This window comes from Lathamus discolor, chromosome 21 (genome assembly GCF_037157495.1).
Source record: "Lathamus discolor isolate bLatDis1 chromosome 21, bLatDis1.hap1, whole genome shotgun sequence".
In the NCBI taxonomy this organism is placed as follows: domain Eukaryota; kingdom Metazoa; phylum Chordata; class Aves; order Psittaciformes; family Psittacidae; genus Lathamus; species Lathamus discolor.
Genome location: NC_088904.1, coordinates 2,876,951 through 2,890,104, shown reverse-complemented (window position 1 = coordinate 2,890,104; position 13,154 = coordinate 2,876,951). Strand labels below are relative to the sequence as shown.

At 51.3% G+C, this 13,154-nt stretch overlaps 1 protein-coding gene across 3 annotated transcripts in view; it reads right to left on the bottom strand.

Annotated features, from left to right (window-relative positions):
• Positions 1-1,954: 1,954 nt before the first annotated feature.
• The window catches only part of REXO1 (RNA exonuclease 1 homolog), a 42,398-nt gene continuing 31,198 nt past the window's right edge, over positions 1,955-13,154 (bottom strand). For all 3 annotated transcript variants that reach the window (XM_065659019.1, XM_065659020.1, XM_065659021.1), the window contains exons 11-16: positions 12,652-12,725; positions 8,787-8,897; positions 8,319-8,434; positions 8,004-8,142; positions 5,385-5,505; positions 1,955-4,684 (exon numbers count right to left, since the gene is read on the bottom strand). In XM_065659019.1, coding sequence (XP_065515091.1) covers positions 4,596-4,684; positions 5,385-5,505; positions 8,004-8,142; positions 8,319-8,434; positions 8,787-8,897; positions 12,652-12,725 — 650 coding nt within the window. In that variant the 3' untranslated portion in view covers positions 1,955-4,595. The remainder of the gene's footprint in view (positions 4,685-5,384; positions 5,506-8,003; positions 8,143-8,318; positions 8,435-8,786; positions 8,898-12,651; positions 12,726-13,154) is intronic.

The following is a 13,154-nucleotide window of genomic DNA, read 5'->3' as shown; positions in this document are numbered from 1 at the left end:
CTCCACAGCCCCCGTGGGCAGCCTGTGCCAGGGCTCTGCCACCCTCAATGGAAAGCTCTTCCTCATGCTGAGGTGGAACTTGTTGTGCTTTAGTTTCTGGCCATTGCTCCCTGTCCTGTTGCTGGGCACCACTGAGAAGAGTCTGGCACCATTCTCCTGTCACCACCTTTGAGCTATTGATCTGCACTGCTGAGATCCCCTCAGTCCGCTCTTCTCTGACCAACCAGGCCCAGCTCCTGCAATCTCTCCTCATCAGAGATGCTCCAGACCCCTGAGCATCCTTATGGGCTCCACTGGACCCTCTCCATCAGCTCCTTGCCTCTTGTCCTGAGGAGCCCAGCACTGGACACAGTGCTCCAGAGTGGCCTCACCAGGGTCAGTAGAGGAGGAATCACCTCCCTCCACTGCTGCCACACTGCTTCCGATGCACCCCAGGATACTCTTGTTCCCAAGCACGGCTGCTGCCTCCCACCAGCCCCTGGACCAGAACTGCTCCATGGAGCAGTGAGTGATGCCCTTGGCACCCAGCACCTGCCTCCAACACCCAAAAACTTCCCCCACCTCCCAAACCGGCACAACCAGTCCCCTTCCTGCTCCGCACCCTCTGCTCCTGGCCACCCTGCAGCAACCTCAGAGCAGGGCGCAAGGGGACAGGGCTGGGCACTGGTTCTGATCTTGTTTCTTGCCCACCACCAGCACCAGCTCCCCAGGCTGGCCAGTTTGCTGTGGCTGGAAGGTGCAGGAGGACCTCAGTCGCGTGCAGTGATGCCACGATAGGCACTGACAGGCACTTCAGGGCGGCCGGTGCCATGGCAGATGCCCCAGCTCCGGCAGTAACCCCAGGAGATGACATCTTCCAGGGAAAACCAAGCATCTCAGACCGCCGGGTTAGCTACTGACCGTGCACTCATGGCACCCGTGCCCGCGGTCCCTCCCGCTGCCTGCGGCTGGGTGAGCGCTGCTCGCTCCTGCCTCGATCCATGACCCAGAGGAGACTCGGAGGCTCCTTTCCACCCTCCAGGCTCTGGAAAAGCAGGAAAGCAAAATGCTTTGGGCACCAAAAGTGGCTGCTGCCACCTCAGGTGTCAGTCAGGAGGCGACTGCCGAAGCTCAGCACACCCAGCACCACAAGAGGCCCATAGAGGTGGCTGAGAACACGGGTCAGCCGTGACTTTTATAGCATCCCAAGTAACCGCTGCCATTGCCAAGCCATCACCAGCACGTTAAATAAAACACATTGCCAGTGAGGTCATCTAATAGCCTCTTATTTCTTGATTTGAACTTTTTACCTTCACCTCTTCCTCTGTGCTGAATCAGCTCCTTCCCTTGGCGCTCCAATTCCTGCCCCATTTGTGAGATTGATGCGGGCTCTCCTGCAGCAGCAGGACACGGGCGTGGGTGCTGGTGCTCCTGGGATCCCAGCCCGGCTCTGGGCCGGAGGAACAAGGAGCCAGGACCTGCCCCGCTGCTGCCCAGAGGCTCAGGGCATCATGTGGAGGGGGGAGAAAGGATCGGCCGCAGTGAGGGTCTGGCACGTGCAGCCCCAGCCCTTGCCTCCTCTTGCAGTCACAGAATCCCAGCCCGGGTTGGGTTGAAGGGACCTTAAAGCTGCTCCAGCTCCAACCCCTGCCATGGGCAGGGGCCCCTTCCACTGGAGCAGCTTGCTCCAAGCCCCTGTGTCCAACCTGGCCTTGAGCACTGCCAGGGATGGGGCAGCCACAGCTTCTCTGGGCACCCTGTGCCAGCGCCTCAGCACCCTCACAGGGAAGAGCTTCTGCCTCAGAGCTCAGCTCAGTCTCCCCTCGGGCAGGTTCAAGCCATTCCCCTTGGCCTGTCAGCAAATGAAAGGGATGCTCCAGGGAAGCCTGCCCAGGTTCTCCTCGCCTCAGGGATGGCTCCAGCTTCTCTCCTCCCCGATGCGGCCACAGGCAGAGCAGACCCGGACTCAGGAGCATGCATTTAGTCAACACCCTTTTATTAAAAACAGTTACAAAAAGTTACAGGTTACAACAGTTCTGTACAACCCAAAACCCTCTCACCAACCACGAGCTCCTGGTTTTACAGTGTTACAGGGGTCCAGCACTTGCTCGGACCCACAGTGACAGCGCAGGTGGAAGCAGAAGCCTCATTTTAGGGGGTCCCAAGTGAACCATGGGGGGAAAGGGAAGGGAACAAGTGAGGTCCCCTGGCCTGGCAGGACTCACTCCTACAGGAACGCACCCTGCAGCAATGCGCTGCCTTCCCAAGGCCGGGCGGTGGGGTGCAGCCAAGCAGCCAGCTCCCCAGGCAGGACGCCAGCGCACCAGGTCCGTGTTTGAAACGTGCCGGCTTTTCCAGGGAAGGCAGGCGTAGGAGAGGGCTGGGAGCTGGGACTGCCTGTCCAGTAATGGGGGAAGCTGGAGGCAAGAGCCAGCTCTGAGCTCCAACATGGCTGCAGGGTAGGTGGATGCTGCTCCAGGTACACTGCAGCCAGGGGGGAAGATAAACAGGGGGATGAAGAAGGAAAAGAGGCAGAAGCAGGAACAAACCTTCCCTGCTTGGGTAGGAAGGCCTGAACTTCCCATCTCTCCCACAGCCTGGGCAGGAACAGATTGTTCCCCACAGGCAATGGGAGAGGGGCACCAGACAAGGTGTCCCAAGGCTGCTTCACATGGAAGTCCCACAGCAGGGAAGGAGGCAGCTTGGCAAAGGAGAGCTGGATGTGATCACATTCTATGTGATGTGCCCTACGGAGCAGTGGGGCAGTGGCAGGGAGCTGCAGAGCCTGAAAGCTGGGATAACAAAAGCAGGCTGGGAGCCTGTGCCACTGCCTGCCAGAAGCAACACAGGAGGGCTCAGCAGTAGCAGGGGCCTGTACAGGCCCCACTGCTGCTGGTGGCATCAGGAGAGCCTGGCAGAGGTCAGGCCCTGGAAGCCACATCCTCACCTCTGAGGACAGCAGTGGGGTGGGGAGAGCCTGCCAGAAGGCACCCCCCAACCACACTGGGCACAGAGGTGGGACAGGTCACAGGATGTGCTGGGGGACACACGGCACAGCCCCAACCTCCAGCCCAGCACTGCCAGTGGGTACAGAGGAGTGAGCCAGAGCCAGCTCCAACAGGAGCCAAAGCCCAGCAGCTCCTGTGCCGCGCTGCCCCCGGAGCCATGCAGCCCACCCGTGCCAGGGCCACCAGCAGCCACCACTGGGAAGCTGTGACAGTTCCAGCTGAGGCAGTGGCTGTGCTAAGAATGGGGCTAAGCTGCTGCCTGGACCTCAGCTACAAAACCACATCTATCAGGGACCACTTCAAGCAGCTCTGCTGTTCCCCTAACCAGAGCCACCAGTGAGCCCGTGCTCCTGCTCTAGTCGCCACAAGCACAATAGGGGCACACTCTGGACAGTTGCTTTTGTCCAAGGATCAGACAGTATCTGGGTCTTTCGCTCTTCTCAAAACACCCAACGTGTAAACTGGTTTAAAAGAGTAATTTTTGCTATTGCTTTTGCTCTTGCCTGCACCAAGTCCCCGCTCTCAGGGGACAGACTGGTGGAAAGTCCGGCAGACTGCGAAGGGCCACCTTTAGGTGCAATCTTACACCTAAGTCCTCCCAAACACCTTAATCCCTACCGACAAGCTCACTGGAGACATGCTGGAAGCTCAGGTTGGACTTGATGATCTTAAAGGCCTTTTCCAACCTAGCTGATTCTATGATTCTAACCTCCAAATGCCTGCTCTTCCCACTCTCCTCCCCTGGAAGGCTGCAATTTGCTGCTTGGCTCTGGGAGCCCAGTTTGCCCAAGTCCCTCTGTCCCTTGCCTCACTACCACACACACAGCTCCCTGAGCTCTGGGCAAGGGCAGACACTGGTGGTTTGCCCCTTCTGCAGCAACTGCAGCACCAGGACACCAGCCCTCACTGAAGACATCATCTAGGTTGCAGCAGGCAGTAATTCCCCTTGACCCATCTCATTCCTCTCTGACCTGCTGTTCCCACCACATGCTCTCAGAGATAACCTCTGTCTCTTGCGGCTCTGGCTTTCCCCTCCACAGTGGGACTGCACTAGGATCTCCTCCCACATGGCTTGATCCTCAGCTCTCACCACCCTTTGCTTGCCATTCACACACAAACTAGGCAATCCATTCACTTTACAGCTTCCTGCCCAACCTTCTTCCACCTCCCCCATCTCCAAGCACAGAGGCAATATACATTACATCTGAAAGAAAAGGAAAAAGATCTACCTTTAACTGAACCAAAAAGATCCTTCTGCACATATCTGACCTACCTCTAAAAGCTTCTTCTAGGAACCAAGAAGTTCTTTCTCTGGTTGTGCTACTCAAAACCACCTTGCCTTGCCTACAAGGCAATTGTACCACAGAGTATCCCTCAGGTGGAGTAAAGAGGATCTGATAGCCACTATCTGGACAGAGGGACCTGCAAGCAGTGAGCTGGTGCCATTCAGCAGTGCCAGCAGGAGTCCTGAAGTCCCATAGATACCTGGGAGCGCACGGGGAGCCTGGGGTAGCATGCTGCTGCGTACAGGTGGACAGTGTTACTCTGAGTATTTATTGCACTGCTTCAAAGAGGTGGAGGAGGAACAGGAAAGAGAGAAAGCGCAAGTCATCGTTTCACTTTAGCATCTTCTTTGATCTTCCAGACCATTAGCTCCATGCAAGCTCTGGCATCTTCACTGGAGTCATGCCCTTCCACTGCGGAGACAATGACAAGGATGGCAGTTACCACCACAGCCCTGCAGCCCCTCTGCTGCACAGGGGCTGCTGACAGCACAGAGCAAGGCTTCCTGAGACAACATCCTGCCTCACACTCCTGCCCTCTGCCACAGCAACCACAGGGGCATCTGTGATCATCATGAACAACAGTGATGGATTTCCACTTAACATGCTTTGCTGGACTTCAGCTTGACACCATTCCCTCGTTTAAATTAAGGGCTGAAGTCCTGTTAGTCTGTAGGACCTCAGGCTATGGAGGTCAGAGAGGCTTCAATTTACTCAGCAGTATGTTTCCAATGTGCTCAAGGAAAACTAAAAGGAACATGCCATGCTTGAAATGGGAAGGTCAATCTCAGTTTGCCAGAGAGGGAAGGGAGTGCATGACATAGCCTAGTCAGAGCTACTTCTGGCCTTCTCACATCACTTCTTTGGTCCCTGCTTAGCACAGAGAGGGAAGAAGCAAGTGCTGCTGGCCCTCAGAGCAGGGTTCAAACAAACTGTGGTAGAGACTTCGTATGCTGGCCATTCACAGCTACTGCCAAATACTGTGCGGGGCAAAACAAAGATTAGGAGCAAGAGGATGGGGCTTGGGGAGAGCAGAGAAGGGCAAGTCTACGGAGTCCATAGCCAAGTGGGATGGGACACAAGACCCCCACTCTGAGCTCCTCCTTGTTCTCACCATTGTCCTGGATGATGCGCTTGAGGTAGTCTGCCATCAGTGTCCGGAGAGCCCGTTTGTAAGGCAAACCCAGGCGGTGGGGAAAGACGATGGCGGTATCCACCACTGTGCCATGGATAAGCTGGAGGTAGGGAGCAGGAAAGAAACATGCTTATTTTCCCTCTCCCACAGGGACGGACACTCCTTAGGATTAACCATGCTAAAGCAATCCTCCTTCCGGTCAGGCTCTTGGGCTCTGTGCAATGCTGTCACCAAGCTCCAGCCCAACCAGTCTTGCAAGAGGCTCTGGGTGAATCAAAGATGACTCCCCCTTGAAGGATGCATGCACACAGGCCTCCCAGTGCTCTGCCAGCCAACATACCTGCCCTCCAAGCCCTGCCTAAGTGCACCTTCACAGCAGCAGATATTCAGGGCTGCTCCGCTTTGTATAAATCAAACTAACAGGCCAGGCCAATTCTTAATCCCCTGGCCTGAAGAAGCTGGCATAGCTCTGAGTGTCTTTTATAATGAAAAACCAAGCCAAGGAACCAACTGACCCCACAAAGCCTGTAACAGCCTTTCAGCTGTTTCTCAAGATGTGGACAACTGTGGGAAGGATATGCAAGTCAAAACTGTACTCAACCCACTACACATCACACTGCTTCTACAGAAAAGGCCTAACCTTAAAGGCACAAACTGACCTGAAAACCTCCAGTCCGTCATCAGTGAGTCAACAGGAAGTTTTTAACCAGTGCCAGCTAAGCAAGGATGAAATGAGACACAGAGATACTGTACTTCTGGGCATAAGGAACTACGCAGTGTGTGGGAGGGAGGCCTGGGCTGGTCCCACAGCTGGGTCAAAGTGCCTAGGCACATAGGAGAGGCAAGAGGTTTGCATCCTCTAGGTATGAAGTGTCATCATGGTGGAGGAAGATGCTGAACCGGTCCATATGCTACCTACCCTTCACCAAAGGGCCCTGTGGAGGGCCAGAAGGCTACATTTGACAGAGTCCATAAACACAGGGTAAGATGGCTTTCTTTAAATACTAATTTCATACTCTCAGGCTAAAACTAGGTTAATCCTCTGTTGGCACAAGTTCAACAAGAGCTAAAGGAATGTGGGTGAAGGTAGTCCCACATCTCAAGTACAGGAGTAAAACACAGAGATAAGACCTGTGTGCCTGACCAAATGACAGCTCTGCCCAGCTCAACACAAGGTGACTCAGACAGAACCCTGATAATCCAGTCTCCTTCTCTGCCTTGACTCTTCTTATGCACCAGCTCGTGTTGCGGGACAATCCATATCTTGGTCATTAATAGTTTCACAGTCCAGCTCTGTAATGCCTGAGAACAGCTGGAGTTTAACAGCAACAACCTGCTACACCCTTTGGAGTATAGAATTGCCAACGTTAAGGATAATCTCTCCTCGACTGCAGTCAAGTTTGGCACCCACCCAGTCCCAACGATAATTACTTATGGAGATGAGGAAGACTGGGGAAATAGGATAATATAGCTTTAAATCAAAATGGGAATGCTATCACCATTTGGAGCTTGCCATGGCCATTAGCGAGATGTCAACTTTACTGCCATGGCCCTCAGACATTACGACTTGACATGCCACTGCCTGTCACACTCTGTTTTATTGCTCTTGGGTTCGTTCTCTTGGCAGTGTCTGCACTGCTAAGAGAGAATCATGCCTCTAAGAGGCCAACACAGTCATCTTGTGCTGTTAAAGCTGTAAATAATTTTTTGATGATGATGATGAACGCTCTGAGAGGCTGGGATAAAGGGTGCCACGGAGAGGTAAAGCGCTTTGCAGGCATTAAAACCTCCTGCTTCCAAACCGTTGCCACGAGTTGGCAGCCACAGCTTCATCAAAGCAGCTGCATGATAAAGAGTGGCTGGAGGAAGCTCTGGCTTGTAAGCACAGACTAAAAGACTCAGCTCCTTCCTGCTGCACATTTTCTTGGTGCCCCTGGCCAAGCTCCTGGGGATCTGTGTTCAGAGTGCAAGGGGAGAGGACAGACCTCCCTTGCAGGACAGCGGATATGGCTGAGAGATGTGCAGGTCAGACTGACACAGGCCAGGCAGGAAACAAGACAGATGAAAGGTTAAAATAGCTTGATCTAAGTAACACCACAAATCACAGCAAACCAGGCAGAGAACCTCACTCAGAGAAAACAGACATTTCAACATCAGGAAAGAAACTGTGATGATTATCTCCAGTGGCAGAGGCAAAAAAGAGGCTTGGCCTGTTTCTAAAATAGTTACTGTGGACATCCAGAGGTCACAGGCGACTGCAGAGCCTCCCCTGTTCATGCTGTGACCCTGAGCACATCTTGAGCCAGGGTCACTGTCAAAGGATGCTGACACCATCAAAGGATTCTTGACTGCATGGCAGGGGGGAAAGGCAAATGATTTGGGATCAGTCCTTCCAACCTGCTCTTGTTCACCTTCATATGACCTGCCCCCTTGCTTTTCCACCACAAACAGCTTCACACTGGCTCAGAGACAAGACAGATCTATTGTGTCCTCCTGGCTATTGGAAATAAACAGCTCCTAAATTTAAAGGGGACATCTAACACAGACCAGGGTGGGAAAGAAGCAGAGGGAGGCATAAATGCAAGACATGCAAGTTACCTTTAGTGCAAATAAGTCACTTTCCAAGCTGTGCCCTATCAAAATGGTATCTGCACTGAACATGTTCAGTAGGACGGCTTGGACATCCCGCAGGGTGATGCTAGTGTTCTCCAGGTCCTCCTCTGTCACACCTGAGAATCTGCAGAGCGAGAGCAGAAGGCAGGGCTCCCTTCACTAAAAGAACACCTCAGGGCCAAAAGTGTCCCAGCCATTAGGAAGTGATGGTCAGTGGAATTTCAACAAGTGCTCCCAGCCATTCCCCCTAAGTTCCTAATTCTGAGCACAGACCTGGGACCCAAGGAATACTGTCCTTACCTGGTGTTGTAGTCCACCACCTTGGTGTCTGGTTTGACAAAGGTGTCATATACCACTTTCAGGTCAGAGTTGATCACTGTTACTCTTGTCAGCTCCAGTCCTTGCTTAGTGTAGCACTGCAAGCAACAGAGCAGACATGAAGATAAGTCGTATCGATGAAGCCATTCCCTGGAGCACTGTGGAGTACTCCCAGAATCCAGCACATCCAGAGTAGCCAGGCCAGGCAGCAAACACTGCTCAGTACTGGCCAGCTAGCTAGAGTTTTTCAAGGATGCTCACAGTCCCCAGGTGAAACGCACATTGCTAAAACTCATTAATAAGAGCTAATTTAAATGTACAGGACCACTATGATTTACAGCCCACAGCAGAAAGGAAAGAAGATGGTAAGAAAACAGAGCTTTCCTTCAGCCACTTGTACCACAACCTCAGCCTTCCCCAGAAAGGGAATTCCTATCATCAGGAACCCACCATTTCACAGTCTAATGCGTAGATTCCCGGGTAGCCATCAGTTGTAGGCAGCTTCTCAAAAGTCTTCACAAAGCCATCAAGGCTCTCCTTCCTCCCATCATGGACGTGTTGCTGAAAGACAACAAAAACAGGGGTGCGATGGACAACTGTTGATGGTAGGAACAAGTCCACTCCAAGAGGACCTCCCACTCACAGTCCACTCAAACAGGAATATTTCTGTTATCAGTTCTAGAGGTCAATAAGGAGGAAGTTTTGCCTGCCGATCAGAGAAGTTCACCACAACAGCAAACATAGCCATGTGCAACCCTGATTCCAAAGCCACACCAGGGCTGCTGGCATCATGCTGAGTAGGAGCAAGACATCTAGGGACTTTCAACTTTGGACTCAGAATGAAATTCCCCAGGAAGGGTCACACTGAGTCTTGCATTGCTCTAACTCCAGCTGCTGGGTTCCTGGTTTAGCCCGAGGCTGAGACATGCCCAGGTGCAGGATTCTAATCCCAGACATCCTCATTCAAGCATTAGCACTGGATGTATCACAGCCCATAGAGAGCACACATCTGTGTGTGTGTACAATAAATACCACTGTATTCCAAAACCAGACAGTTCACAAACAAACAGCAGCTACTGCCTACCAGCACTTGAGGCAACAAAGAGTACTTCCAACCACCCTTCATTATCCCCCACTAAAGCTCTAGGATCTAAGATCCAGCACTGAAGAGCTTCCCTGAGCTGGCAGGAAAACTCAGGAAGTGAGTTCATGAGTGGCTTAAGCCAATGCAACACTAAGCCACTACTGCAACAGGCACTCCTGCTCTCTGCAGGCACAGATCCACCCTACCTGGTCAGCCTGAAAGCCTTCCTGGATTAAGCTTTAAACTGTAGGGTTGCAGTTACTTGCCCCACGGCACCAGGGGAAGCAGGAAGAGGTAATGGAGGGCAAGGCAGAGGCTGTGACTGCCCTTTTGCCCACTAACATGGTTAAACTGCAGCACCACACCCAGAGGTGCCTCTCCCTTGCTCCCCAGAGGGTGTTTTGTTTTTGTTTAAGTTTTGTCTATCCTTAAATCCCAATGTATTTGCACACAGCAGCCTGTGTACAGCCTCCTTCATCGTGCTTCTCACAGATCTCACCCTACAAGGAGTCAAACTGTACTTGTTTGTCTCAGGACAGAAAGACTGGAGAGATGAAGGAGGTGATCCTGCCCCTCTACTCTGCTCTTGTAAGACCTCACCTGGGGCATTGTGTGCAGTTCTCAACATAAAAAGGACATGGAACTGTTGGAACAAGTCCAGAGGAGGCCACGAGGATGATCAGGGGACTGGAACACCTCCTGTATGAAGATAGGCTGAGAAAGTTGGGGCTGTTCAGCCTGGAGAAGAGAAGGCTGCGTGGAGACCTCATAGCAGCCTTCCAGTACCTGAAGGGGGCCTATAGGGATGCTGAGGAGGGACTCTTCGTCAGGGACTGTAGTGACAGGACAAGGGGTAATGGGTTCAAACTGAAACAGGGGAAGTTTAGATTGGCTATAAGGAGGAAATTCTTTCCTGTTAGGGTGGTGAGGCACTGGAATGGGTTGCCCAGGGAGGTTGTGAGTGCTCCATCCCTGGCAGTGTTCAAGACCAGGTTGGATGAAGCCTTGGGTGGGATGGTTTAGTGTGAGGTGTCCCTGCCCATGGCAGGGGGGGTTGGAACTGGATGATCTCCAGGTCCTTTCCAACCTGAACTATTCTATGATTCTATGAGGAACTGAGGCACTTGCAAAGCTGAAACCTGTAATGGAGAACATCTGCATATTTTCTTGCACAAATTTTCACTGCAGGTGCAGCCACAGCGCAGAGAACTGCATCATGTAACATTAACAAGGCAACTGGGACAACACCAAATCCAATCTGTCCCTTTATCCAAAGTTCGAAGGCCTCATGGTTAGCTGCTTCCCAGGAGCAAGAGGCCATACTTGCCCATGAATCTATTTTGCTACAGAACTTGCAGATTACCAGGCCAACAGATAGCAAATGTTTCTCTCCCTTGCAGCTCAAGCCCCTCTCTCCCTCTGTCATACAATATAACTGGGCAGTAAAGGAAGAAAAAAAAGGTGATTTTCTACACTAGTTGATCACAGAATCATGGAATGGTTTGGGTTGGAAGGGACCTTAAAGCTCATCCAGTTCCAACCCCCTGCCATGGGCAGGGACCCCTTCCACTGGAGCAGCTTGCTCCAAGCCCCTGTGTCCAATCTGGCCTTGAACACTTCTGCAGATATTCTCTGTCCAATTCTTCCTTGCTGACAGGAGGGCAGAGAAGTTGCTTCTGTTTTTCTGACCAAAGAAGCAGACTCAGTTACCACAAAGAACATCACCTTCAGACCCATCTGCTCCTGTGGAGCAGTAGACACGAGCACAGCTCCATCCTGCCATCTCCTGCCACACTGGCTAACTGCAGCCTAATCCAGTCAGGCTGGATTTGGAAGAAGACACTGATTTGCTTTTCTAACCAGCTACAGATCTCCTTACTTAGAACAGCTTCTTATTACAAATATTTACTCTTTTCAATACCCTTTAAAGCTGAAAGACACTGTGCTCCCCAGTATCTCATTTTATACCCTCATCCTGAGCAGGCTATAGACTCCAACCTTAAATCTACCAAAGGATCCTGTGAAATTCACTCATTTGGATGAGAAAACCAAGGAAGCCAGAAGAACACAGAGATGTGCAGCAGCACAACAACAAGGAGACAGATGTGAAAGGATGTCTGAGCCCTGGAGCACTGGCATCATGCTTCATTGAGTAGGAGCCTATTAGAGACATTGGGTGTTTTTTAAAAGGCCATGAATGTTTATAGTCTACAACAGCCATGCAAAAACATGCAGAACAGTCATATTTTTATAGCCCTATCAATTCTCCCAACTTCCCTGCTGGATGTTTTTTTGGAATACCAATGAAAAAAAGAGATCCTCATTGCACATGCAAAGAAACAGAAGCAGCAGCTTGCCTGATCCTATCCATGCTTCACTTCAGACTGTGCAGGGCAGGCTTTAATAGTGCCCATACAGACAATTCTTCCTATTTAAGAAACCTTGAATTTTGCCCCAGAATTCACTTCCCAGCTCTAGCTTTTGGCCAGAACAAGGACACACACCTCTCCAGAACCTACAGCCAGCCTTGCTGGTCCTGTATCACTTGAGGTCTTTAAAACAGTGGGACAAGAAGATGCTTTATACATGTGGAATCTCTTCCACTGGATATGACCCAGTTCAGCTATATCAGAGGGCCAAAACTCCATCCCTGAGCAGGTTTTTCATTCTGCTTTGTAGTGCGGGGATCCCTTCCCCCTTTTGTTCCTCAAAGAGGTGTAATATTTATGAGTTACAATAAGATCCTTAGGAAGGTTCCTCCCCTTAAGACAACAAAGGGCATGTAGTAAACAGAGAACTATGAGAAGATCTGGCCTACAGCAGAAAGTTACTTAGTACGGGCTTCCGGGAAAGATAAAAATGAGAGAAAGGTTTTGGCACACTGTTATCAAGGCCCCAGGACTGCTCCTTGCAAGGAAATCTTTTATTTCTCATTTCAATGTTTCCTTAAAGAAGTCTGTATTTGAGCTTTTGCTGGGCAGCTTAATCCATTGACATTTGCTTAGAGCAAATGAAACCACCTCACTCCAGACAGCTCGGTCTCCTCCCTCCTGCCAAACACTGAGAATTCTCCTACCTTTGCACAGCAAAAGATATTTAAGTACTTGGTTTTCCCCCCTTCAGGGAAGCCACCGTTCTTCTAAAGGCATAAGCAACAATCAGACAACCATCAGCACTGTAAGCAGAGGACAAATGTCATTGAGAACAAAAAGGTGTTGCTCAATAACTTACTTTAGCAACCTGGCAGCCCGGTGAACCCACAGCTCCTGAGCAGCAGCTGTAATGAGTTTCCCATCCGCCTGGCACTGAAAGAGCAAGAGATAAGAGTCAAATAGGAAAGTCCTGTTAAACAAGAGATCTAACCTTTAGGTCTCACATGAAGAGATACCCAGGATGAGCACACCAATAATAATGTGTCAAACAAAGGGGAAAAAAAACATGGATTCACACATAGGAACCTAAAGAGCTTAAATTTCCCATACTCAGGCAGACAAACTCGAAGCCTGGATGCTCTGATGGAAAACCACAGCAGAGCTCAAACCACCTTAGAGTCTGGCTGTAAATGACCAGTAAACTCTCCTGGGCAGTGACAGACACCTAGTGCTCCCCAGTCAGCCTCCTAAACAGACAGACTCTTTTCAAAAGGCACGGGAAGGTCTGCTGTTTCTTTCACTCTTTTTAACCAGAAAGATGAACAACCTCTGCTCCAGCCCCAGGGGTACATTTCCAGCACA